General features: G+C 39.0%; 1 protein-coding gene across 1 annotated transcript; it reads left to right on the top strand.

Annotated features, from left to right (window-relative positions):
- Positions 1-2,904: 2,904 nt before the first annotated feature.
- cab39 (calcium binding protein 39) lies at positions 2,905-23,837 on the top strand. The gene is made up of 9 exons (XM_088345699.1): positions 2,905-3,121; positions 14,318-14,475; positions 14,568-14,732; positions 16,370-16,488; positions 16,615-16,783; positions 17,983-18,042; positions 18,175-18,240; positions 19,602-19,745; positions 23,001-23,837. The coding sequence occupies exons 2-9, from the start codon at positions 14,362-14,364 to the stop codon at positions 23,187-23,189; spliced, it is 1,026 nt and encodes a 341-aa protein (XP_088201825.1). The 5' UTR covers positions 2,905-3,121; positions 14,318-14,361; the 3' UTR covers positions 23,190-23,837.
- The last annotated feature ends 75 nt before the right edge of the window (positions 23,838-23,912 follow it).

Raw genomic sequence — 23,912 nt, 5'->3', positions numbered from 1 at the left:
TCAGCATCTTCACCTCCTTTCTGTATACATTTTTTATCAAATAGAATGTGATTGAGTGGGGATGAGTCCCACAGGGAAGTTGGATTCGTTGTTCGCGAAAACTTCTCTTAAAGCGAAGTGCCTACTCACATTCTGTGCAGGATTTGTGGTAGGTTCAAATATTAGACACTCAATCAGAACTTTCAAGTATTCCAGGAAAAAGTTTTGATATTAAAATGGTTATTTTTTCCAGATGTTTGACATCTAATTATATCTTTACAATTACGTTTTTAGAACAACTTCACTTGATAAATGCTAATCGTAGCGCTATATTTGAAACATAACTCAAAAAACAGTCTCACGCAAAAGGGCCCCCACTGTTGTACATTTTAAACTGACCTAAAGCTTTTTTAAAGCCGAATCAGAACTCCCTCAAAAGGATTATTTCTTTTCTTTAATTGGAACCATAGTCATGACTGAAATCAAGCCTTCATAGTGTGACACAAAGCACATTGTTTTTCTATGGGAAAATGTTAATTTACTTAGTACATAGCACTTTACTGCTTGGAGCAACGATATATTGATTTAGGATTAAATCCACAACCCTAGAATTGTGAAACATTCTCTTGTTTGCTTAGCCTAACAGTCCATCTTGAAAAAATAAATCCCCAATATTTTGAATTTTGATCTTTTTAATAAGCCCGTAAATTCAGACGTCATCATTTATTTGCCATCATCACAGTGTCTTGTAGTGAAACGGTGATGAAGTAACACGAGGGTTTGATTCCCCGAAACATCTGAGCATGTTGTTTCTGAAGGAGTTGAATGTTGTACATCTGCTGTTTAGTCTTTTTTGCCGAGCAGATGTCAGCTTGCCCACGTGCGTGCCCAACGGTGGTTGGACCCATGGTCCTTTCCGTGGGGGCCCATCCAAGCGCTGGAGCCACGCGACTACTGTGCAAACGGTGGGTCGTGGGAACAGAAGACTGACAAAGGCCTGTATTCATGCAAACCTAATCAGCATAAAGAGAGTACTGACCCCACTAGGGTGGAAACGGGTCTGTGGCTGAGACTCCGTCAGGGTGACCAGTGCTTGATTATGAATTGTCTCTTCAAATCTCAACTAAGTTAACTCTTTCTTTCGGTGTACATTGTCTTTTAAAATATGTTAATTCAATTTAGCAGTTGTAAGCCCTAATTGAATCAAGATAGGGATATTTTGTACCAGATTATTTCAGACCGATACCGGAAGTGACACCCAAGTCATTGATACTGATTGCACATATCGATACCATTCCCTCTGTAAAAAATCACTGATAATTCTAATATATTTTTTTGAATCCAAAAATAATATTATTCCTTAATAAAGTAATCCCTCGTTTTTCACAGTGGGTTGCTTTTCAAAAAGGACCCGTGATTGGAAAAATGTGCAAAGTAGAAACCTCTATATTTTTATAATTATTATACGACCCCGCACAAAGGTGGACGGTGCCAGGGTGTTGGTGTGGCAGGGGTCGGGGGCGACTCTGGAGTCTGGACACGCGCATGGCCCTCGCGCCGGATGACGCAGTGCGCTCCCGATGCATCGATTTGGCCAGCGGCTGGCTAGCAGCAAGCTTAGGACAGTGTGGACCAGGGAATCAGACTGATTAATGAAAGCAAAGCATATGAGGGCCAATGGTTGATGATTTCTGCCTATTGCTCCGAATATCAAAGTGAAGAAGTCAATGAAGTGCAAGTAAACGGCAGAAGTAACTGACAGTTGGCCAATCAGGATGAAGGAGTTATTTCATGCCTGTCGTTGCGGTTTTCTGTTAGTGTCGCTTGAAAATTTTGAAATTAAGAAAAGGACTGTTTCAAATACAGTCCAAACCTCCAAACCCCCAAATAGATGATAAAATGATTTATTTGAGAAATGCTAAAAAAGAAGAGTATATTCAAGTGCATTTAAGAAATGCATGCAATTTCACGCGGCACACAAGCAGCTTGACAGAGGCTGCAATGATCACTTAAGCCAGAAAAAGGCGCCAGTGAGCAGAAAAATAAAAAATTCCAGACAGCATCTTAAATGGACACTGTGTATTATTTGATCACCATATGTCTCGTTTTTGCGTAGTACCCAAAACGAGTGTAGAAAGCACAAGGGAGATTACAAACTACTCGGACTCAAAATGATCAAACTGCATAACGTTTCTTCTCATATTTTCCCCAGGTTTTGATTTTTTGGGGGGGTACCCTTTGCACCAAGATGACAGACAAATATTTTAGCTTCCTCTGGGAGAGCCTCTTGTAACATAAATACACTTTTCTTGTCCCATGATTATTTAAAAAACTCACGTTTATTTAATAGTTCATGTTTGCTTACAGTTCAACTTAATATATATTGTTTCTTAATCAATTGAGTTTTTAACAGGGCTGCACAGCGGCTGAGTGGTTAATGGCAGCCCCACGGTGTGGAGGACCAGGGCTCAATTGCAGCCTCCACAGCCTCGCTTGTGTGGAGTTAGCATGTTCCGTGCTTGCGTGTTTTCCACCCGGGCACTCCGGTTTCCTCCCACATTCCAAAAACATTGTCCCTAGGTGTGAATGAGTAGGTGAATGGTCTGTCTCTGTGTGGCCTGTAACTGGCTGGCAACCAGTTCAGGGTGTCCCCTCCCCACTGCCCGAAGATAGCTGGGATGGGCTCCAGCACCCCCTGCGACCCTACTGAGGATAAGCGGTGTAGAAAACGAATGGATGGATGAATGGATAGATTTTTACCACTACGTAGTGCTACACAATACACAATATCCTTTTTAAGTAAAATTTGCCGTTGCAAAATTCAATTGTGGCTTTAGCGCGCCCTCTAGCGAATGCTCAACCACAATGGATGCACTCCCTCGGACAGCCACATGGGGCGCAAGAGACCCGGGACGGGCTCCAGTGGCGGTTCTGCAAGTGCTAGCCGGACGCAGTCAGCGGCGGCGGGGCAAGCAAGCGTGCAACAACTCGCTGGCTTGGCTAAACAACTCTCCACAGTTCCGAACAAGGAGGGAAGACGACCACCCAGAAAAACAAAGCACCTCTTGTACGGAGGAGGGCCCACGTTGCCTTTTACGGACGTGACGAATCGGGGCGAACGAGTGAAAACGCCGTTCACGAGGTAATCGGCTGCATTGGCAACCTTCCCATTTGTGGACATGATGTTGATGTGCGAATGCATTCGTAAAAACCTGCAAGTCCTGAAATGTATCTCATTAAAACGTTTTGCATTGATTGACATTCGCCTCGATGACGTCGGAGGTGTTAAGATGGCATGTTTTTCAAGCTGTTGTTGATGCCAGGCATGGGGGAGATTGTGCAAGACGTTGCCAGGCCTGGACAAGCTAAAGCTAAATCGCCACCATTTAAATCTTGACCGCCGTATTACTTTGATTTTCATTGTCAACGAGTGTTCTCAGACTCTCGAAGGGAGTTAAGTGCTTTGTGTATTGTGCAAGGCGACCGCAATTAACAAGAACGCGTTGAGCTGTGATGGAAACGAAAGAGGCCGCTTTGCTTCGCAAATATATTTGTGTTTCTTTGCAAAATCAGTGCAAATGACACGCTCGTCCTCTGCTCCGCTTCGAATAAGTGTGCATTGTGCCAACTGGGTAAAAAGTTGGCAGACTTAACGCCCATCACAAAGTGGGCATGGTAGATCTCTGAGGGGAGTTGCCCATTGTCAAGTCATGTTTATTTATAGAGCACTTTACAGATCAAAGACTATTGCAAATTACAGACTATTATTACGCCATCCCCTCATTTAAAACCTACATGAGGGCAAGGGAAAACTCAAAAACCTCAACATGAGGAAAATGACGAAACCCTGAGAAGGGACCGCTATGAGGTAATCCCTTGTCCAGGATGACCAGGCTGCTACAAATGTCTCAATAACATCCAGCCATCATCTTTCGCTTATCCGTAGTTGGGTCACGGGGGCAGCAGATTCAGCAGGGAAGCCCAGACCTCTCTATCCCGAGCCACTTCATCCTGCTCATCAGACGGGATCCTGAAGCGTTCCCAGGCCAGCCTAGAGACAGTTTCTCCAGCGAGTCCTGTGTCGTCCCAGGGGCCTCCTGCCGGTGGGACATGCCCGGAGCTTAGAGGTCATTCATAAGCTATAGAATATAAGTGTGTTTTAGGCCTAGATTTAAACAGTTCCACTGAGGTTGCAGATTGAATCTCAGGGGGAAGAGCATTCCACAGCACCGGGCCCGAATGAAGAACCCTCTCGAACCTGCTAATCTCTTCTTGGCTCTTGGGATCACTCGTAGACCAGCATTTTCAGAGCGAAGGCTCCGGACCGGAACATAAGGGGAAAATAAATCTGAAAGATATGAGGGAGCAAGTCCATGCCGATTTAGATCGGCCATCTTTGTATCACAATCAATGGACATGTGATCCACACGCTTGTCCAGTGTTTTGTATCAAAAGGGTTCGACAATTTATCAGGGGAACTTGTAATCCAGAATTTTGGGTCCAAAAAATATATTTTAAATGTATGAGATCAACTCAACGTGCAGAGGATTAATGGGAACCAGAACAGCATTATTTGTTCTACAGTTATTGTTTTTTTAAAATTTTTATTTAATTGAAGTTTACGCTGCAGTTAGGTCGGTTAGTTGTCAGTGAGAGAATATGGTACCGTCAGGTTCTGGCCATGGACTTTGTCTGATGTGACGTCACTTTGCAGTCAAGAGATTGGTCATCAGGGGCTCATTTAATGTGTACAGACGCTCCCCTACTTAGGGACGAGACGATCGTTCACAAGTTGAATTGGTTCTTTTTTCTTTTCTTTTTTTTTTCTTTTTTTTTTAAATTATTATTATTATTCAGCCAGTATCAACCATCAACATGATATCTACCGGAAATCATTTTGTCACACGAAGCTATCGACGTGACTCGTTGCCTTCGATTGGCGCCGGGTTTTTTAGACCCAACTGCTGTGTTGGGAGTCATTAGGTGACCAGATCCCCCAATTCCAACCCTTAATGCCGAGCGCCAAGCAGGGAGGCAATGGGTACCAATGTTGTAAGTCTTAGGTATGACTCGGCTGAGGCTTGAACCAGCGACCTCCCAGTCTCGGAGCAGGCGCCCCACCATCTAGGCTACCGAGCTGGTTCGTAAGTTGAATTGGTTCGTAAGTTGCTCCAGTGATATATTTTGTATGGAAGTTATGTGTAAGGTTTATATAAGTATGTTTAAGGCTTGTATAAGTAACCTGTACTGTTTTGAAACTGAGAAATATGCTCTGTAACGTTACAAAGCAGGCTGAATTATAAAGCATACTACTTAAAAACAAAGCTAAATATTAGGCGTTTACATTCTGTTGTCTGTGAAGCCCTTTGATACTCCTTGTGATTAAGGGCCAGACAAATAAATAAACATGACTTGACCATAAAGATAAATAGAGTCAAGTTAAATTACTTTTGGAAGGGTTAGGCGACTTCCTCCTCCATGGTAAAAAAATGGACGAAAAAAAAAAGTGATCCAACAATTTTCCCAACCACATCATGCTTTTTTTATTCCACTTTCATTTCAAAAGAAACTGCTCGCCTCTCCTTTACACTTTACACCAGGGATGTCAGAACTTTTTAAAAAGCGGGCCAGATTTGGTAAGTTGAAAATGGGTGAGGGCCGACTCTTTAGCCTGGCATTCTTTGAACAGTCCTTAATAAATTTACCCTCCGTGAAAGGTTAGCAGTGCTTGGCGATCAGTGTCACGATCTCGTAGCTCGCTTTTGTAGCATTTTCACTTGACATGCAGGGTCTCGTGAAAAAACGTTGCTGTGCCGTTTGAACAGTTTACAGTAGCTTCACCTTTTCAAAGCGTTTGTTTCCAGTTAGCTTTTTGTAGTCAGCAAGTTTTGTCTGGCATTGCCACTTGATATTTTATTCAAATAAAATGTGTTCATTTTACCTCTGAAAAGTGATGGGTCCCGGGGACTCGCATGCTCAAAAATCTATGGGTCCCAACAGAGATCTATGGGTCCCCAAAATTTTGTGTGCTCCATGCCCTTACAAACTGTCGTATTTTCCCTTACTAAATACAAAAAAAATCTTTTTTTTTCCAAACATGTTTATTTATGTAGTTTAACATGTTATATTGTACATGTGTTTCCTTATATCATATATATTGTTAATGAACATTTTGTTGTAAGATACTGAATTGCTCGACATGAATGAGGTTTATTATAAAACAAAGTTCAAAAATGAAGTTGCTTGGACGTTGACTGTAGAAGGAAAAAATACATGCAAATATAATTAAGTAGAAGAATACATTTTCTTATTCAAATTATTAATTCATTTTCTGCATTAAATTATTGTTGGTAATATATTGATTAAAAGGGATCACCACAAACCTGTCTCTTCATTTTCTCCTCTTATACTTCCTTTTTTTCTTAACTTCTTTATACAACATAATCATTCGTAATATAATGCATCAAAGCAAGTGAGCCGTTTGAGAGCCGGCTCTTCAATGAGGTGAGCCGAAAAAGCCGGTTCTCTAAAGAGACTACACAACTCAAACTCGAGATCGGCAGGCAGACGAAAACTCGAACCGCAAGACCAAAACAACAATGACGAAGAGTTTGGAGTGCGGTAAATCTTTGTTAAAAAATGATAATGACAATTTCGTGTCAAAAAAGTTGCGTCCCGGGGACGCACGTTGATTTGACACGATGCGTCCCCAGCAAAAATAATGCTTCTAGGACGCAGGGACGCGGGCAAACGAGAACACTGATAAACATGACTTGCCTTGAAAACAACCACAGTTTCATGGAAAATTAGGCAGATGCAGTTGTTCCGGTTTTTGGGTAAAAATTACCTTAGTTTCCACTTGTCCTGGAAGCGGCGGCCCTCACAGTCAATATTCCTTTTTTCTTGGTTTACAGTTGCCAAGTCAGAAATGGGGTGGGCTGAAAATTTCACAGAAACCAAGGGCAAGGCGGCCAATAGGCTACTGTCATCATCTAGTCAAATGTTTATTTATTATTTATCGGATGGCTAGGATATGTAATCCATGATCCAGTATATAAATTATAGAAACTTGTGTAATTTCCATCTGTAAATTATGTACCAAAACAACAATAATTATGCAAATTTGTACATAATGATATAATTTACTGTACCTTTTGAGCAGCGCTTCCATGACAGATATTCATACACCATTCTCGTATTTAACATTGATTTCCTTCTCGAACTCCACCATTGTTCACACTTTTTGCCTCCTTTCTTTCCTCTTATCACTAGCAATCTTGGGACCCATAAATATCAGCAATCAGAGACAATAAAAGGCACTAAATCACAATAATTTCTCATCACGTGTTGTCGGACTGACAATTTCTCCTGAAATAATGCTACTTAACCCGAGCTCGCCTAACCAAGATGGCGACTAATTTCACTTCGCCACACCTTTGGCTGTGTTAGGGTTTGTTAAGATTTTTCGATTGAATAATTCAGAAACAATTGCTCTAATTTAAGGATTGAACTTCTTTGTGCACCGAATTAGCACAGTAAACAAGAAAATTAGTACTTGAACAAGGAAGTATTCCTATAAAAGAACAGGTTATTTGTTCATTTCAGTATACCCATAAAATTTTAACTATTGCACTTGCTTCTTAGTGGTTCTAGTATCTGTTGTAAAAAGGAATCATTATAATAATAATAATAATAATAATAATTTCCTTGTATTGTCATTCTGTGTAACAATGTACACAGAACGAAATGTCGATTGCATCTGACCCGATGCAGCCGCAGCCATAAGGAATAGCATTCTTGATTTAAATTTATATGTACAGTACTAATGGTTTCCCTAAATACTTAACGCATCTCATATTTGCATATTTTGAATATTTTAATTATTGTCATAATAATACTTTCTTTTGAAGTTTATTTCACATACCCTCACGTACCCCATGGTTTATGCGTACCGCCATTTGAATGCTAATGATGTAACGCAAAAAATGTCAAATCAATAAATCCCAAGCGTTTGTTACGATTAAAACTTAGTTGATTGAATTACGTTGTTACTTTAATAGATGTTGTCTAATGCATTTTTATTCGTTTGTCACTATCAGAACTGTTTTACTCACACGAATGGTTTGGGTGACAATGTTTGATGCCAAGTAAGCAGCAATCGCAGCAGCTGATAGAAGCTGCCATATTTGGTGCCTTCCTTCCTATTTGCGTCACTGATACTGAAACAGGTCAGGAGCGAAAAGGCAGCTTGCTAGATATGTTAACAAGCATTAGGCGTGGTTGAAGATTTGGCCACCTGGAAAAACTGATGTTTGTTCAGATGATTAACAATGTAACATTCAGCGATCGAAATGTAAACATGAATCATCACAGGTGGCGGTTTTCAATCCATGTTTTAGAAAGATTTTATTGCAAACCGAAGACATATCATCACTGTTAAAAGTAGTGATTAGCAAAATAAGTTTCATGTTCTCAATATTGTTAAAAAAAATTCTTATGCTACGTCCAGGCTCTGAGGAATAGGGTTAACAGTTGTCTCTTTTGTGTGTCTTTGTTCGAAGTTTCGGAAGCTATCAACAAATTTAACCGTCCGTAAAATGTTTGTTTTTCTGATTGCTTTTGTTGTCATTGTGTGAGTAAAATATAGTTTGATAACTATGACTATTTTAAACAGTTTTACTGTTTCAGACTGATTACTCTCACAACTGTGAACTGGACTATATTGTTGTCATCTGCAATGGTAAAGTTGTAAGGACCCTTGGGGTTACCGAGTCATGCTTTGACGCAAATCAAATTTTTACCAGTTTTTATCTCACTTCTCTCTGAATTTTTCTTTTTGCTAAGCCAGCAGACTTTTGTTTAAAGGACATCCCTGATGTGAGTTTCCCTGTGCAAAAAATGTTTGTCTGCTGTGAGTCTTGACTAACTGGGTGGGTCAGGGGCCCATGTAGATAAGATCTTGTTTTGTAATTGAAGTGAAACAGCACCGGTGAGATAAGGTTGTCAACAGCTGTCTGTTACGTGTGTCTTTGGTCACATGGCCAAATTTTTAAAAGATATCGACACAATTTACAGGCCAGACAAATGTTGTTCTGATTGCTTATTTTGTCACTGTGTGAATAAAATAGTAAGCCAACTCTGAGTATGTTTTAAATAGTTTTACGGTTTCAGCATGATTAGGCGTACTACTGTACTGTATATCTTTGGTTCATAGATCCCTTTTCAGCCTGGGTCTTCAGGGCACCACTGAGGACGCAACTCATGACTGCTCTCTCCACTGCTGATGGTTCCTGGCCTAAGTGGGTCATGGCAAAATTCCATTCTTTAATGTTGACTGCCCAGTTCCTTTTCTGTTTGCCTCTCCTTCTGCCCACCACTGCAGTTTTTGTCCGTGCATAATTGACAAAAGTTCGTCGTGAGGTCCATTGATCTCTTTTGTGTTGCACAGTTGTCATTTGTCATGTTGGCTCTGTAGCTGATGCCCAGAAGTTGGCCTGGATTTTCCTTTCCAGTTTTGTTGAGAGAGTCCTTGACAATTTTTGTCCTTTTATCCATTAAGAATAATGGTTTTTGGTGAAAATAAGATGTTAAAGCCCCAGTGTGTATAATTTGAACACTACATGGCACTGTATTGTCAAATCTCCACAAAAACCAGTCCCAAGGGCAGAGCATAGCAGCACGATGCCAGACAAACATGGCGGCGTCTTTTAGGTAGGGATGTCTCGACCTATGATTATTAACGTTGGTATAATAGTTCATCTATTTTTTTTTTCCCAATATTAAAATCAATGATTCATTTTTTTTTTAATGAAAAGTTTGTTGAACCACTAGGAGGCACTAAAACTGCTCTGAATATTTACAAATGTAATATCACCCAGAATGACTCTGTCAAAAATGTTGACGTCATATTTGACTACAAGCTGTTCTTCCAAACACACGTTAAGAATATTACTAGAACAGCTTTTTTCCATCTTCGCAAAATTGCTAAAATTCGCCCTATGCTGTCCCAGTCTGCGTCATGCGTTTGTTACCTCCTGTCTTGATCACTGTAATATACTACTCTCGGTCTCCCGAAGTCTAAAATCAAGAGCTTTTAACTGATAATAGGAAGTTTGATCACATTACCCCAATTTAAGCTAACATGCATTGGCTCCCTCTTAGCTTAATATGTGATTTTCGAACTCAAGCCTTCGCTCTGAAAATGTTGGTCTACTAGTGATCCCAAGAGCCAAGAAGAGAACCGCAGGTTCGAGAGTGTTCTCCATTCGGGCCCTGGTGCTGTGGAATACTCTGCCCACTGAAATGTGCTTCTGCAACCTCAGTGGAACTGTTTAAATCTAGGCTTAAAACACACTTCTATTCTTTAGTTTATGAATGACCTATATTTCATGTTGACAATATCTGTGTATTATTTGATATTGCAACATCCGTTGCAGCTTGGTCATCCTGGAAGAGGGGGATTACCTCATGTGCAGTCCATTCTCAAGGTTTCTTCATTTACCTCATGTTGAGGTTTTAAGTTTTTCCTTGCCCTCATGTAGGTTTTAGATCAGGGCATGGTTTGATAGTAATCTGGTTTGCAATAAGTCTGTGCATCCCTTTGAGACTCCTTATGATAAAGGGATATACAAATCAACTTGACTAAATACCCTTTTCTGAGGAGGTATTGAAAACAGTTATGATGAAAAAACCCATCAGAAAACAAAACGGCAAAACTAGTGAAATGTTTTTTTTAATGTAATCTGAAGGAAAATACTTAGCTTTTTGGTTACTGTTGTTAAAGGTAGACTGCGTTGTTTGAAGTGTCCTTGAAGTTGAAAGTTAAATATTTTCCTAAGTATGTGTTAACAATGCCCACAGTTAAAAAAAATTGCTCCTATCTTACTTTTATCGGACTTGGGCTTGAGAAAAAGGGTCTGGAGGGAGTGCTAGTGAAGGACTATATGCTTGTCCCTACGGTTACTATATGCTTGTCCCCGCAGTTATTTCTTTTGTCATTGTAACAAGAAAATGGTGAACGTAAGAAAATGCCTGCTTCTAGTAAAGTCTGAACTCCATCCCAACCCTCTCAAAAGATGATTTTTTTTTTCATTATTCAAACGGGTATAAGAAATGCTTGAACTTGCAAGCAAATCATGAACCAGCTACTTAAGGCTGCAATCATGACTTGGAGTCCATAGATGGTGGCAGAGAGTAACAAACTTGTCAAGTCCCGCACCCCACTTTTAAAATGTGTCTGGGAAAGTTGTGATTCTTGGATGCATTGTAATTTTTACATGAAAGATGCTGAATCGAATCATAAACGACCATAGTTTGATGAATAAAATATCACCCAAATGCAGGTGAAACTTATAAATATGCCGTGTTTTTTCTGCACCAGCTTTGGTTACGTTTATAACAGATTTAAAATCAATACATACATACCGAAACTTTTTTGCACATGATTTTTTTAATCATTTGAACTACATTTGATTACGTTTGTATGTGTTTATTGTTTAAAAAAACTGTAATGGATGACTCAGATTTTAATTTAAATTAAATGTGTTGAATTGAAAATTCCTTACACTGTACTGTATAGTTAAACGATTATCATTATTTTTTGGTTGAATCCCTTAACCACTAGGGTCGTAGGGGCACCAATTCCTTTGGTGTGTCTTGGGTAGGTAGAGCCTGGTGGCACACATCCCTCTCCAGGCCAACATATGTTTTCACCTGGTCTTGAACCGGGGACCTTTCGTGTTTTAGGTGTACGAGCTAACTGCAGTGGTGAGCTCGTACACCTAAAACACGAGCTAACCACTGCACTACAGAAACATTAATAAAAAAGCTAATAGACAAGTAATGGTGTCAACATTTTGAGGCCCCAAATAAACCTAGTTGCCTCCCCAAATGACCCAAATACAAATAAATGCAACTTCTACATTTTTATTCGTGTCACAGCAGTTCGGGCTTATGTTTTATTTTTATTTTTTTACTCATTTTTATTAAACTTATTTGTTATATTTTTCAAATTTCTCAAGGCAGTATTGCAATGACATACCCAAGATACACGTGGTCATGTGCATTCGCATTTTATACATTCAGTTTATCAAATACGAATGCCCATATCAGCCATGGTTGGGGCGTTTGCTAAACTGTGTGAGCAGTATACTGTATTCCTTTGTGTCTATCGTGTCAACACAAGCATTTTTTTTTCCAAAATTAGTTTGACAAGATTGAACCCGTGATGAGGTGGTTCGACCTGCAAATGTTCTTTGTTTACCTCATGACGCGCTCCCAAGGATTTTAAAATTACAACACTGGTTTTGTTTTGGCCTCTGGTACTAGATTTTCAACACTGTGAGCTACTTCAAAGTAAAACTGAGGTTTGACTCATTGTTTTATAGGTCGGATGCATTGTTTGAGATGTCCTTAAAAAAGTTAAATATTTTCTCTATTAAGTATCGTTTAACAATGCCCTTAGGCGCTGTAGAAAATAAAGCATATCTGCTTTAATCTTACTTTTAGCATTAGTGTTCAGATGTAACACACAAGGTAGGAGGATTTGGGTTCGGGGGGATTGCTTGAAAGTAACATCGGGACTGCGGGGCGGCAGTAGCTCAGGAGGTAGAGCGATCGTTTTAGGATTAAGGGATCCCAGTTCGAATCCCGGCTTGTCCGTGTTACATGTCGAAGTGTCCTTGGGTAAGACATTGAACCCCCAATTACCCCCAATAGGCAGGTTAGCGCCTTACATGGCTGCACAGATCACGGCCGCTATTGGGAAATGTGAAGCACACTGTAAAGCGCTTTGGGAAGTCATTGACTTGAAAAGCGCTATAGAAATGCAGATCATTTCATTTCATTCATTTCATTTCATTTCATTTCATAACATGCTCTTCCCCGTGGGTTTTTGTTTTGTTTCTATATGTAAGTGTAGCATAAAAATGTTGAAATTAATAAGAGGCCTTCTTCAAGGACAGTCCAAACACCAACCCAAACCCCAAGATGAAAAAAGAAGTTTCTTGGAAAGCATCTAAGAAATGCACATACTTGCACTTGCGACATAAACGAAATGACAGAGGCCGCAATGATGATCCAAGCCATGAGATGGCGGCAGAGAGCAACAAAGTTCCAAATTCCATACCGCTCCTTTATATACTCTGTAGAATTGTAAAGATGGTATAATTGCTGGCCACAATTTTAGGCACATTAATATTTCGTAATGAGATAATGTTCTATCTATCTACCTACCTTGGTCATATCCCTCAAGAGGGGTGACCGACAGCAAGACAAACACATACAATAACAAAGAAAATAAAAGGGAGGAAAAAAAAAAAAAAAACACACGCAAAATTTTTGGGACCATGGCCAACCCAATTGCCCAAACACCCAAACAAAACCCAAGTTGGTCATGCTTTCGTCCCTCCAGATAAAATGGGACACCAGAAAGCAGCCATGTCACTTGGGTCAGGGTGACACAACACACTCTTTTGTTCAACAGCAGGGCCCGACAGCTTTCACTGGTTTACCCCTGCCGCATCATACGGGTGCCCAGCCCATCCTTAAGAACGCGTCCACAATCCAACTATCCTTTCACAACACCTCTCCACTCCTTCCTATCACCAACAATCCATTATATTCAGACCTCTTTCCTGCAGTGCACTCATAACACCATCCATCTACGTCAATCGCGGCCTTCCTCTTGGTTTCCTTCATTTCGTAATGAGATAATGTGATATGATATTTTCTGTTTACATACATTTGGTGTGCTTTCTCTACAGTTGTTATATTTGACAGAACGGCAATCCCTTGCTGTATCATGGTTAACTTACTGCAGTTTCACTACTTAAGGGATTTTTTTCGTGCACTGTCTTCTATATTTAGATTGGCCAAATAAAGAGATGCATTCAATCGTGAACAAATTTTGACTTCTTTACCTGCTAAACTTGCTCTTTAGCCACATGCAGGTCTTTGGCGCTCGCTAGTGGCTTCCTGCCACGTTTTCAAAAACGTTTGACAACGAAAGAAGATATGGGTTCTGTAGGACAACCATATGTAATTGCATTTTTCCATTACGTCCACATTATGGTGGTGAAGTGTCATGTAAAGCAAATAAATAGTTCAGTAAATAGGTTTCTACTTTGCGAGTTTTGACTTACACGGCACATTTTTAGAATGCATACCCGCGAAAACAAGGGATTGCTGAATCTGGATTTCGAGAAAGTCACCTCACGGCATCATCCTTTCATATTCCAACTATTTGGAACTTGATCAAACACGTGGCCTTTGGCGGAATGTCCTTTTGACTTTATCAAAATTGGCTTGATTACATAATATGCTTCACCTGTCATCACAGGGGAACTGCACACTGTCCAGTTTTAAGTGGTTAACCCCACCGCCATGCCGTTCCCCTTTGGCAAGTCCCACAAGTCACCGACGGACATCGTCAAAAACCTCAAGGACAGCATGACAGTGCTGGAAAAGCACGACATCTCTGACAAAAAGGCTGAGAAGGTGGGGAGGATATCTCCAAAAAAGATCCCTGCTGGTTATACGTAGATTCATGCATTATGCAATAAATAATTCTGTATTTTTAATGCTTCCAGGCCACGGAAGAGGTGTCAAAGAGCCTGGTGGCAATGAAGGAAATCCTTTATGGGACCAACGAGAAAGAACCCCAGACTGAAGCGGTGGCCCAACTCGCTCAGGAGCTTTACAACAGCGGCTTGCTCGGCACGCTCATTGCTGACCTGCAGCTCATTGACTTTGAGGTAAAAGCACAGCAATCAGCTGGCATGGGGGAAAATGACCCACCAGCAGACTTATAAGGCCTGCATGTATAGTTAAAAAAACAACTTAAAATCCTTGCACAGAATGGACATTAGCAGTATGTCTAATAGGGGTGTATAACAGTATACTCTTAGACTGTTTGGTCTAGTGGAAAGTTAATTTGGTACATTTTACTCCTATAGATATTTTTCCTTCCTACTCACCTCATTCAAACAGCCTTCCCTTCTCATAGCCGCCTGGCATTACAGAGATAAGGGAAAGATTTTAATTCTTTATTCTATTCGTAATGAATGAAAATAAAATGTTGGACTTGTGTGATTCTAATTAAATTTGCTCCTTACAAAGCGGCTTTCAGAACGAACTGGATTTGTATGAAGATGTAACTCTACAGTTAAGTCTAGGAATTGAAAAAACGTGTGCTGGAGTGTTCAAAAACTCATAAGTGACTGCCATAATCACAATCACATTTCAGGTTTAGGGACAGTCTTTTCACAGAAAGAACTGGTATTTCAAGACTGTTTTTCCAATTAAAATAACAGGAACCTAGGTCTTGATTATACATTAAAAATATTTTATGTAGGGCTATGCATTCCGGCTAAATGTAATTGCTATTTTAAATATTACTTTTCAGAGTTACAGAATTGGTATTAGAAAAAAATAAAGAAATTATTGCTGTGTCTGGCTTACTACCGTTCTCAGGCCAACTCATTAAATGCACAATTCTGTGACTTTAAAAGAAACCTTTGCAAGGACTAAATGGAGATGTATACTATAAACACTTGAGTTTTGAAGTTTTTACCAGCAGGTTCAGAAACGTTTACCCGAAACTTATGTTATGAAAAATGTATTAAATCCGCGTATATGTTGCATCCCCTAATTTCTATCCTTGTTTTTGGCCTGATATAATACCAGGTTTATATTGTTTGACATTGAACATTTGCTTGTGTTTGCATAGAAACGAAACATCCATAACTGTAGCTGTTAATGCTTTCCCAGTTTGTGTTCTAGTTCTTGGTGTTGGTAAAACGTTAAGAGTGTCACTTACTTTGGGTCCGTGCAGAACAAAGTCCTGCTTTCCTGCCACGCGTCAGACCAGAGCGGCTCACTGCCACTTGTCTGAGTCATGCACTCGTGTCCTAAGTGGCAGCGTTGTGTGATCTGTCACTTCTTCTTTCCCCCTTCAATATAATTCCACCAGATTGAACTAGGTTTAGGAATGGATATTGCAATAATAAAGTTAAGCCCCAAAAAATTTAGACTGACACACAATTTTCACATAATGGGCACTACATATGAATTTAATATCCTAACCAGAATTAAAGTGAATACTGTAATTTTTCGTTTAATTGGATGAAGAACAACATCTGACTAAAAATTAAGGAATTGTATGCATTTCTTTCCAAACACACCACATTTAAGAGCTCAAAAGTAATTGGACAATTAAAACTTGTTGTCAATGTTTCAAATCCTTTTTAGGGATTCACTGCCTGAATTCTGGAACTGAATTATTAAAGTCAGTATTTTAGAAATTGTTTCATCTTTTTAACTGTAATATTGAAAAAAATCTTTGAAATATTCAAACTGTTTTAATATGAGCGTGTATTTGATTTACGCACAGGGCAAGAAAGACGTAGCCCAGATCTTCAACAACATTTTGAGACGTCAGATCGGCACGCGGACACCGACGGTGGAGTACCTTTGTACCCAACAAAATATCCTCTTCATGTTACTAAAAGGGTGGGCAACATTTTGGTGTGCTCAAATCAAAGATATATTAAAAAAAAAACTTGTGACGAGATAGACGTCATATTGCTCTAATGGAAAGTTATTTTCAAATCTTATATATACGTTTGTGCTGTGCAGGTACGAATGTCCGGACATCGCCCTGAACTGTGGAATCATGTTGAGGGAGTGCATCCGACATGAACCCCTAGCGAAAATCACCCTGTGGTCGGAGCAGTTTTATGACTTTTTCCGATATGTGGAGATGTCCACCTTCGACATTGCCTCAGATGCATTCGCCACTTTTAAAGTATGGATGCCAGTTGTGATAAGTGCTGCTAAGAATTCCTCATTTTCTTTCCAAATGAATGATTTTGATTTCTGTTACTATGTCCCAGTCTTGCATATTTGTGAAGTGATATCACCGTTTCGAAAGGGCGACTATTTCTGGTTGTGTTTTCATTTTAAAAGGTTTTCAAAATCATTTCAAAATGTGTCTACCCCTTTCCTATTATGTCAACTAATACAGCAAATTATTCCATGGCGAAAATTGTACTGTACAGTCAGGCTGCACGATTTTTGGAAAAAAACTAATAGTTCTTTTCATAACCAGTGTTGCAATTTTGATTCGATTTTGATAGAAAAGTGCATTTAGGCTAAATTATTCGTTCCAGGTGTACGACTAAGCAAGACTTACTGTTGTCCGGTCAAGTCATGTTTATTTGTATAGCCCTTAATCACAAAGAGTCTCAAAGGGCTGCACAGACCACAGATTCTTGCAAACAACAGACAATTATCACACCATCCCCTGATTTAAAAACTACATGAGGGCAAAAACTCAAAAACCTCAACATGAGGAAAATGAAGAAATTTTGAGAAGGGACTGCACATGAGGTAATACTCCTTGCAGGATGACCAGGCTGCAATGAATGTTGCAATAACAAATAATACGCAGATATTGTCAACATATATTATAGGTTATTCTTATGCTATAGAATAGAAGTGTGTTTTAAGCTTAGATTTAAACATTTCCACTGAGGTTGCAGATCGAATCTCGGGGAAGAGCATTCTACAGCACCGGGGCCCGAATGGAGAACGCTCCAGAACCTGCGGATCTCTTCTTGGCTCTTGGGATCACTAGTAGACCAGCATTTTCAGAGCGAAGGCTCCGCACCAGAACATAGGGGGAAATTAAATCTGAAAGTCGTATGTGGTCCACAAGCCATAATTTGCCCGTACCTACCGTAAGCCTTTTTCGGGCTAAATCAATAATTCCCATTCAAGAAATTAAAGAAAAAAAGAAACCATAGCTGAGTTCCATATTCAGTTTACCTTGATATTTGTTCATTGGAGAGAAAAAAAGTGTGTGTATGCTCAACAATGCTTGAGAAACACTGCTTTACAGTACAAAATCCAATCATTTGGGATATTTAGTTTCATTTCATTTTTACATGTCTTGAGTTACTTTTATTGGAACCAAATTTAAATTTGTTGGTGATTTCATTGCAGGACCTCCTCACAAGACACAAGCTACTAAGTGCAGAGTTTCTGGAACAACATTATGAACGAGTAAGTGTCTGGTTGTGATCCGTTATTTCGATGCGATTCTCATTACTGCTCAAGTTAAGGAAATTATTTTGGGAAGACTCTAAAGATTTGCTTAATGTATTGTTTTCTGCATGCATGTCTTTTCCTTTATAGTTCTTCAGTGAATACGAGAAGTTACTCCATTCTGAAAATTATGTGACGAAAAGGCAGTCTCTCAAGGTAAATGCATGAACACACACCCACGTTTGTAAACTTGAAGCCACGCCCTCACCATATAGTATTTTTATATTTTTTGTCTCAGGACTTGGTCAAGTACAGTTTAAATTTGTGATCTATTTAAAATACAAAAGAGGCAAACTGTTAAAAATTACCTTTTTTAAATTTCACTTCCTTTTCATTGTATTATATGACTCAATCGTATTGTTGCTGTCGTGTAAAGAACGGAAACCTTCATTTCGGTCATTTTTTCAGTTTTTGCCTTGACAGAACGTTAGGGACCCAATTTGAAGGCTTTTTAATAGGATAAGGGAGCCTCATCTTATGTAAAATAAATGTACAATGCTCAAGAGTATTTAATACGAGTTTATATGATGGTTAATGTGTTTTATTATCAGGGTTGGGTAGGTTTACTTTAACTGGATTACTTTCAATTACTTTTGGAATACTCCAATACCAAATATGCCAATAAAAGACAAAAGAAACTAAATATGAATAAAATGACTACATTTTGTGCAGGCTTGGGGAGTAACGGAATACATGGAACGGCAAAAATGATGTTGGCAAGCTGTTTGGATTTATTTTCATTTTGCATTATGGTCATAAAAATAAGGTTTTATCTAACATTATGCTTGGAATGGCTTGAAAAAGGACCAAAAGAAAAAATACAATAAGAAAAGTAAAAAGAGAGATAAACGGAAAAAAAGACTAATCTTAACATAGTTTTATGAACACATTAACACTGAAAAATACAGGAAATATCATTTAAGTATTTATGAATGTAAAAAAATATAACATGGAAAACAATTTGAGCCTTTTTGGCTCAACAAATTTAAAGTCAACAACATAGAAGCCCCCTTAAAAATGCATATTGACCAATCAAATGAAAAAAGGTGACTCTGAGGGAAAGAACTGAGGATTTGTGGGGATCTGGCACCCTTCGTTTACTTCCAAGACCCAGCCCCTAGAGACGTTTCGTTTCCGAACGACACGAGGCGGGCTGATGTTAAATATAGAGCTCACATTTTTCGCTATTATGCCCTCATTCGTCTTTTCTTTCCACGCATTAGTAAATACTATATTTGTAATCGCTATCCAACTATATGGTAGTCGCTATTTTAAATGGTGACATGATCCCAAAAGACGTGACGTAAACAACTTTGAGGAGAGCGAAAAACCGCGCCCCTATAAAGCAGCGTCAGGTGTGCGGGGACACGCCGCCTGCAGCCAAAGTAACACACAGTTTTTGACCGTCAGTAACGGTAACAGCGGGAAACCTATTTAGTTAGATTTCCCCGTTACTTAAAAAATAACAATGTCATTTTATGGTGGTAACATTTATTTTTTTCCCTCTTAAATGACAGTTACTGGGTGAGTTACTTCTTGACCGGCACAACTTTAGCATCATGACGAAATACATCAGCAAGCCAGAAAATCTGAAACTCATGATGAATTTGCTACGGGACAAGAGCCGCAACATACAGTTTGAGGCTTTCCACGTTTTTAAGGTAAACTCAGTCAGAAAGACACAAAATAAAATGCACAACTGTGACCATGCAATAAAATGCTTTTTGCTGTGGATGACCAATTATGAGGAATAAATGTATACATAAATACCTACAAGTATTTAAACTATAAACAAATGAACACATAAAAAAAATCACTTAATACCTACGTACAGTATACAGACGCTGCCCTACTTACGAACGAGATGGGTTCCGGACGATCGTTCGTAAGTTGAATTTGTTCGTAAGTTGTTTCAGTGCTATATTTTGTATGGGTAAGGTTTATATAAGTTTGTTTAAGGCTTGTATAAGTAACCTGTATTGTTTTGTACTAAAAAAAAAAATAAACATTTCATAAAATAATATGCCCTCTAAAGATAAATAAAGTTAAGTTAAACTTACTTGTGGAAGATGGGCTTCAAGAGTTAGGCTACTTCCTCCTCCGTGTTCAAAAGTGGGAGGAAAAAAAGCGATCCAGCCATTTTCTCAACCGCATCAATCTTTCTTATTCCTTTTTTCACATTTTCTTTACACTTTTCAGCAACCATATTGAATGGATGCACAATATATTAAACAATAAAAACGTAAAAGTTCTTAGCGCGCTAGAGATATTTTGGACATAGACAGTATAGAATGTTTACACACAAACTAGAAAAAGGAAGCGGATTTCTTGTTCAGGGTGAATGATGGGCGACCTCTAACAGCGCCACCACACATTAATAGCGGCGGAAAAAACACTACAGTAAAAATGTCAAAGTTCTTAGCGTGTCCCGATAAACTCTCACCCCGCCTTCTCAAAGAGTGTGCTTCTCAACTTGCCCCTGTCTTTACTGGTATTTTCAATTGGTCTTTGAGTTCTGCTACTGTACCCTTGTGTAGGAAGCGCGCTACAATTGTACTGGTCCCGAAGAAGAACAATGTCTCATGTTTGAACGATTATAGACCCATAGCACTCACGTCCATGATCATGAAAACTTTCGAGAAGATCGTATTGAAATTCATGAAGTCCTTTCTACCATCAAATCTAGATCCGTACCAATTCGCGTATCATGCTAATAGAAGTGTAGATGATGCCATTTTGTATTCATCTTGAGCATAGGAATTCATACGTTAGCGTTTTATTCATAGATTTTAGTTGGGCTTTCAACACTATCATTTCTTCTAAACTGCATTTTAAACTTCTTCATGACCTCAATTTTCCTGTTTTACTATCAAATTGGATTTTAGATTTCCTTCTCAATAGAGAACAATCCGCTCACAATGGTGAGAAAGATTCATGTTCTATTGTCGTCAACACTGGTACGCCTCAGGGCTGTCCATTGTCTCCAACTTTGTTTTCTCTATTCACACATGATTGTCACCCCAATTCTGACCATTCACTAATCGCTAAATATGCAGACGACACCACGGTTACCGGCTTTATTTCAAATGGAGACGAAACTGAATACCGAGCAGAAATTGATTCACTTTCCACCTGGTGTCATGAGAGTAATCTGTTATTGAATGTAGTTAAAACTAAAGAGATGATAATAATTTTCCATACAAGGCCTCCCCCGCATGTGCCACTGTCAATTAATGGTAGTGAGGTGGAACTGGTCCATCCATTCAAGTTTCTGGGTACTTACTTGTCAGCTGACCTCACATAGACTGTCAATGCTACTGATATTCTAAAATCGGCCAGACAAAGGCTCTACTTCCTTCGTCTACTCAAATCATTCGGAGTTCGTAAATCCATTCTAGTCAATTTTTATCGTGCTATCATTGAATCCGTTTTAACTTGGTCGATCACAGTTTGGTTTGGTCGCGTCAATCAGAAAGAATTGTCAAAGATGGAATAAGTAGTGAGGACGGCAGAGGAAACAATAGGTACTAGCCTCCCGTCCCTGCAAAGTATCTACATCGATCGAACTAGAAAACGAATACTAAAAATTATAGACGATCCCAGTCACCCCGCTTGCGGGTACTTTGATGACCTGCCATCTTCGCTCCAATGCGAGCAAGACTTCACGTCTTGAAGAGAGTTTTTAACCTTCCGCTATCCGTATGTTCAACGAGAATCTATTTAGGTTATTATGTACTGTATAGTATTATTATGCCAACGGCGTTCCTCCGACCTATTCTACTCTAGTCTTGTTATTTACATATTCTTTCTTTTTAAACTATTCTATATAATTACCTTGTATTATACACTTCAATATCTTTTTTACTCTATTCTTTTTATTCTATTAAATCTATTATTTTATCATTATTGAGTGTTTGCTTGTTAAATGATTTATTGTATATATCATGTTTATGGTTTATACTGGCTGAATAAATAAATACAATACAATACAATACAATACAAAGGTGCTATAGATACAGTGCAGTGTGTTTACACACGAACAAGGAAGTAGAAGCCGGATTTCTTCTTAGGGGTGGATGCTGGGTGACCTCGCACTGCGCAATGTGGCGGAAAGAAGCACTACAGCACTGTTCTCTACTCGGAAATAGGTGCACACGATACAAAATCTAACTTACAGCAATGTCCGGATATTTTTCGACATCCCGAAAAAAATGTTAGCATCTACCGTTTTACGTAAGTCGAATGGTCGTAAGTAGGGGAGCGTCTGTATAACATAAGTGCAGTTGACTCATTTATTGATGCATTTTGTCTTATATTTTGTCATTTATTTTGAAATTTGTCTCGTATTAAATCGTGTATTTTGTTGTGTATTTTGTCATTTATTTTGATGTGTTTTTTTTGTGTATTTTGTCACAACAAAATGTTATTCAAATAAATGTGCGGGTTAGTTGCCTGAGCTTTTTTCCTATTAGTTGATCAGTGATGGACGATCGGTGCACTTTTTGATCAACCAAAAGGTGAACAGGTTAGCAGGTTTTTGAAAATACTTGTCAAAACACACGACAAAATAACGAGTCGAAGTTCTTGAAGTACATGACAAAATACATGACGAAACAGACGGCGCAAAAATTACAAAATTAACAAAGTAAATACTGAAATAAATTCAGAAATGTTTACCAAAATGAATGCCAAAATAAATAACAACAATATAAGAATAAAATGTGTTAATGTAATGTATTTGAGTATTATGTGATTTATTTATGCATTCATTAATTTAATTGCATATTATTGAAGATATTTATGTATGCATTTTTTTATAAAAATGGCAGGATTGGTCCTCCATATTTTGCAACATTTAGTGCTACTTACTACATTTTTTCACGTCATTTTTTCCTATCCATTTCCTCTTACGTCAGGTGTTTGTGGCCAACCCAAACAAGACGCAGCCCATCCTGGACATCTTACTAAAGAACCAGGCCAAGCTCATCGAGTTCCTCAGCAAGTTCCAGAATGACAGAACAGAGGATGAACAATTCAATGATGAAAAGACTTACTTGGTCAAACAGATCCGGGACCTCAAGAGGCCAGCCCCGCTGGAGGCCTGAGATAGGAATCCTAAGGACAACAAAAGGGTGGCAGTTCCACCATTTTTGACTGCTTAACATCTGCTTAACGGACCCATCCTATACTGCTTTTCTGGTTTTTAATCTATTTTCAGAAACAACCTCCATTTAATTTTGTTGGGAAGTTGCCAAACCCCAAAAGGAAGAAAAGTAGCGGCTACTTCGGTCAAATAACTCACTCGTAGTCCATCAGAAACAAAAGTCAACGAACCACTACATACACTTCTGACAAAAAAACAGTGCCATGCAAAAGTACCATTTGACATATTCCTATTTTTCAGGCTTCCCTCAAAATATTAACAATCAACAAGTGAGACAGAACCGTGAGAATTAACAAAATGTATTCAACCAAAATATTGACCCTTTTGAGTTAATATTTTGTACAACCTCCTTTTGCTGAGGTCGCAGCCACAAGTCTTTTTAAGTATGTCTCTAAATTTTGCCAATCTAGAAACAAAAATATTTGCTCACTCTTCCTTACAAAACAGCTCAAGTTCCTTAAGGTTTGACGGTGACGCAACGCTTTGTATCAGCTTCAAAAGTTCATTTTTGATCTCATCTGACCAGAGCACTTTGTTCCAAATGGTATTTGTGTCTCCTATTCGGCTTCCTGCAAACTCCAAACGGGCCTTTTAAGGAATCCTTTCAAAAGGGCTTTCCTCTTACCACTTTTCCATAAAGGGCAGACTCATGCAGAGTACGACT

The sequence above is a fragment of the Urocampus carinirostris genome, chromosome 10 (assembly GCF_059441175.1).
Source record: "Urocampus carinirostris isolate Australia breed hairy pipefish chromosome 10, RoL_Ucar_1.0, whole genome shotgun sequence".
Lineage (NCBI taxonomy): Eukaryota > Metazoa > Chordata > Actinopteri > Syngnathiformes > Syngnathidae > Urocampus > Urocampus carinirostris.
The sequence above is the reverse complement of the archived record's forward strand: the minus strand, read 5'-3'. Positions and strand labels throughout refer to the sequence as shown.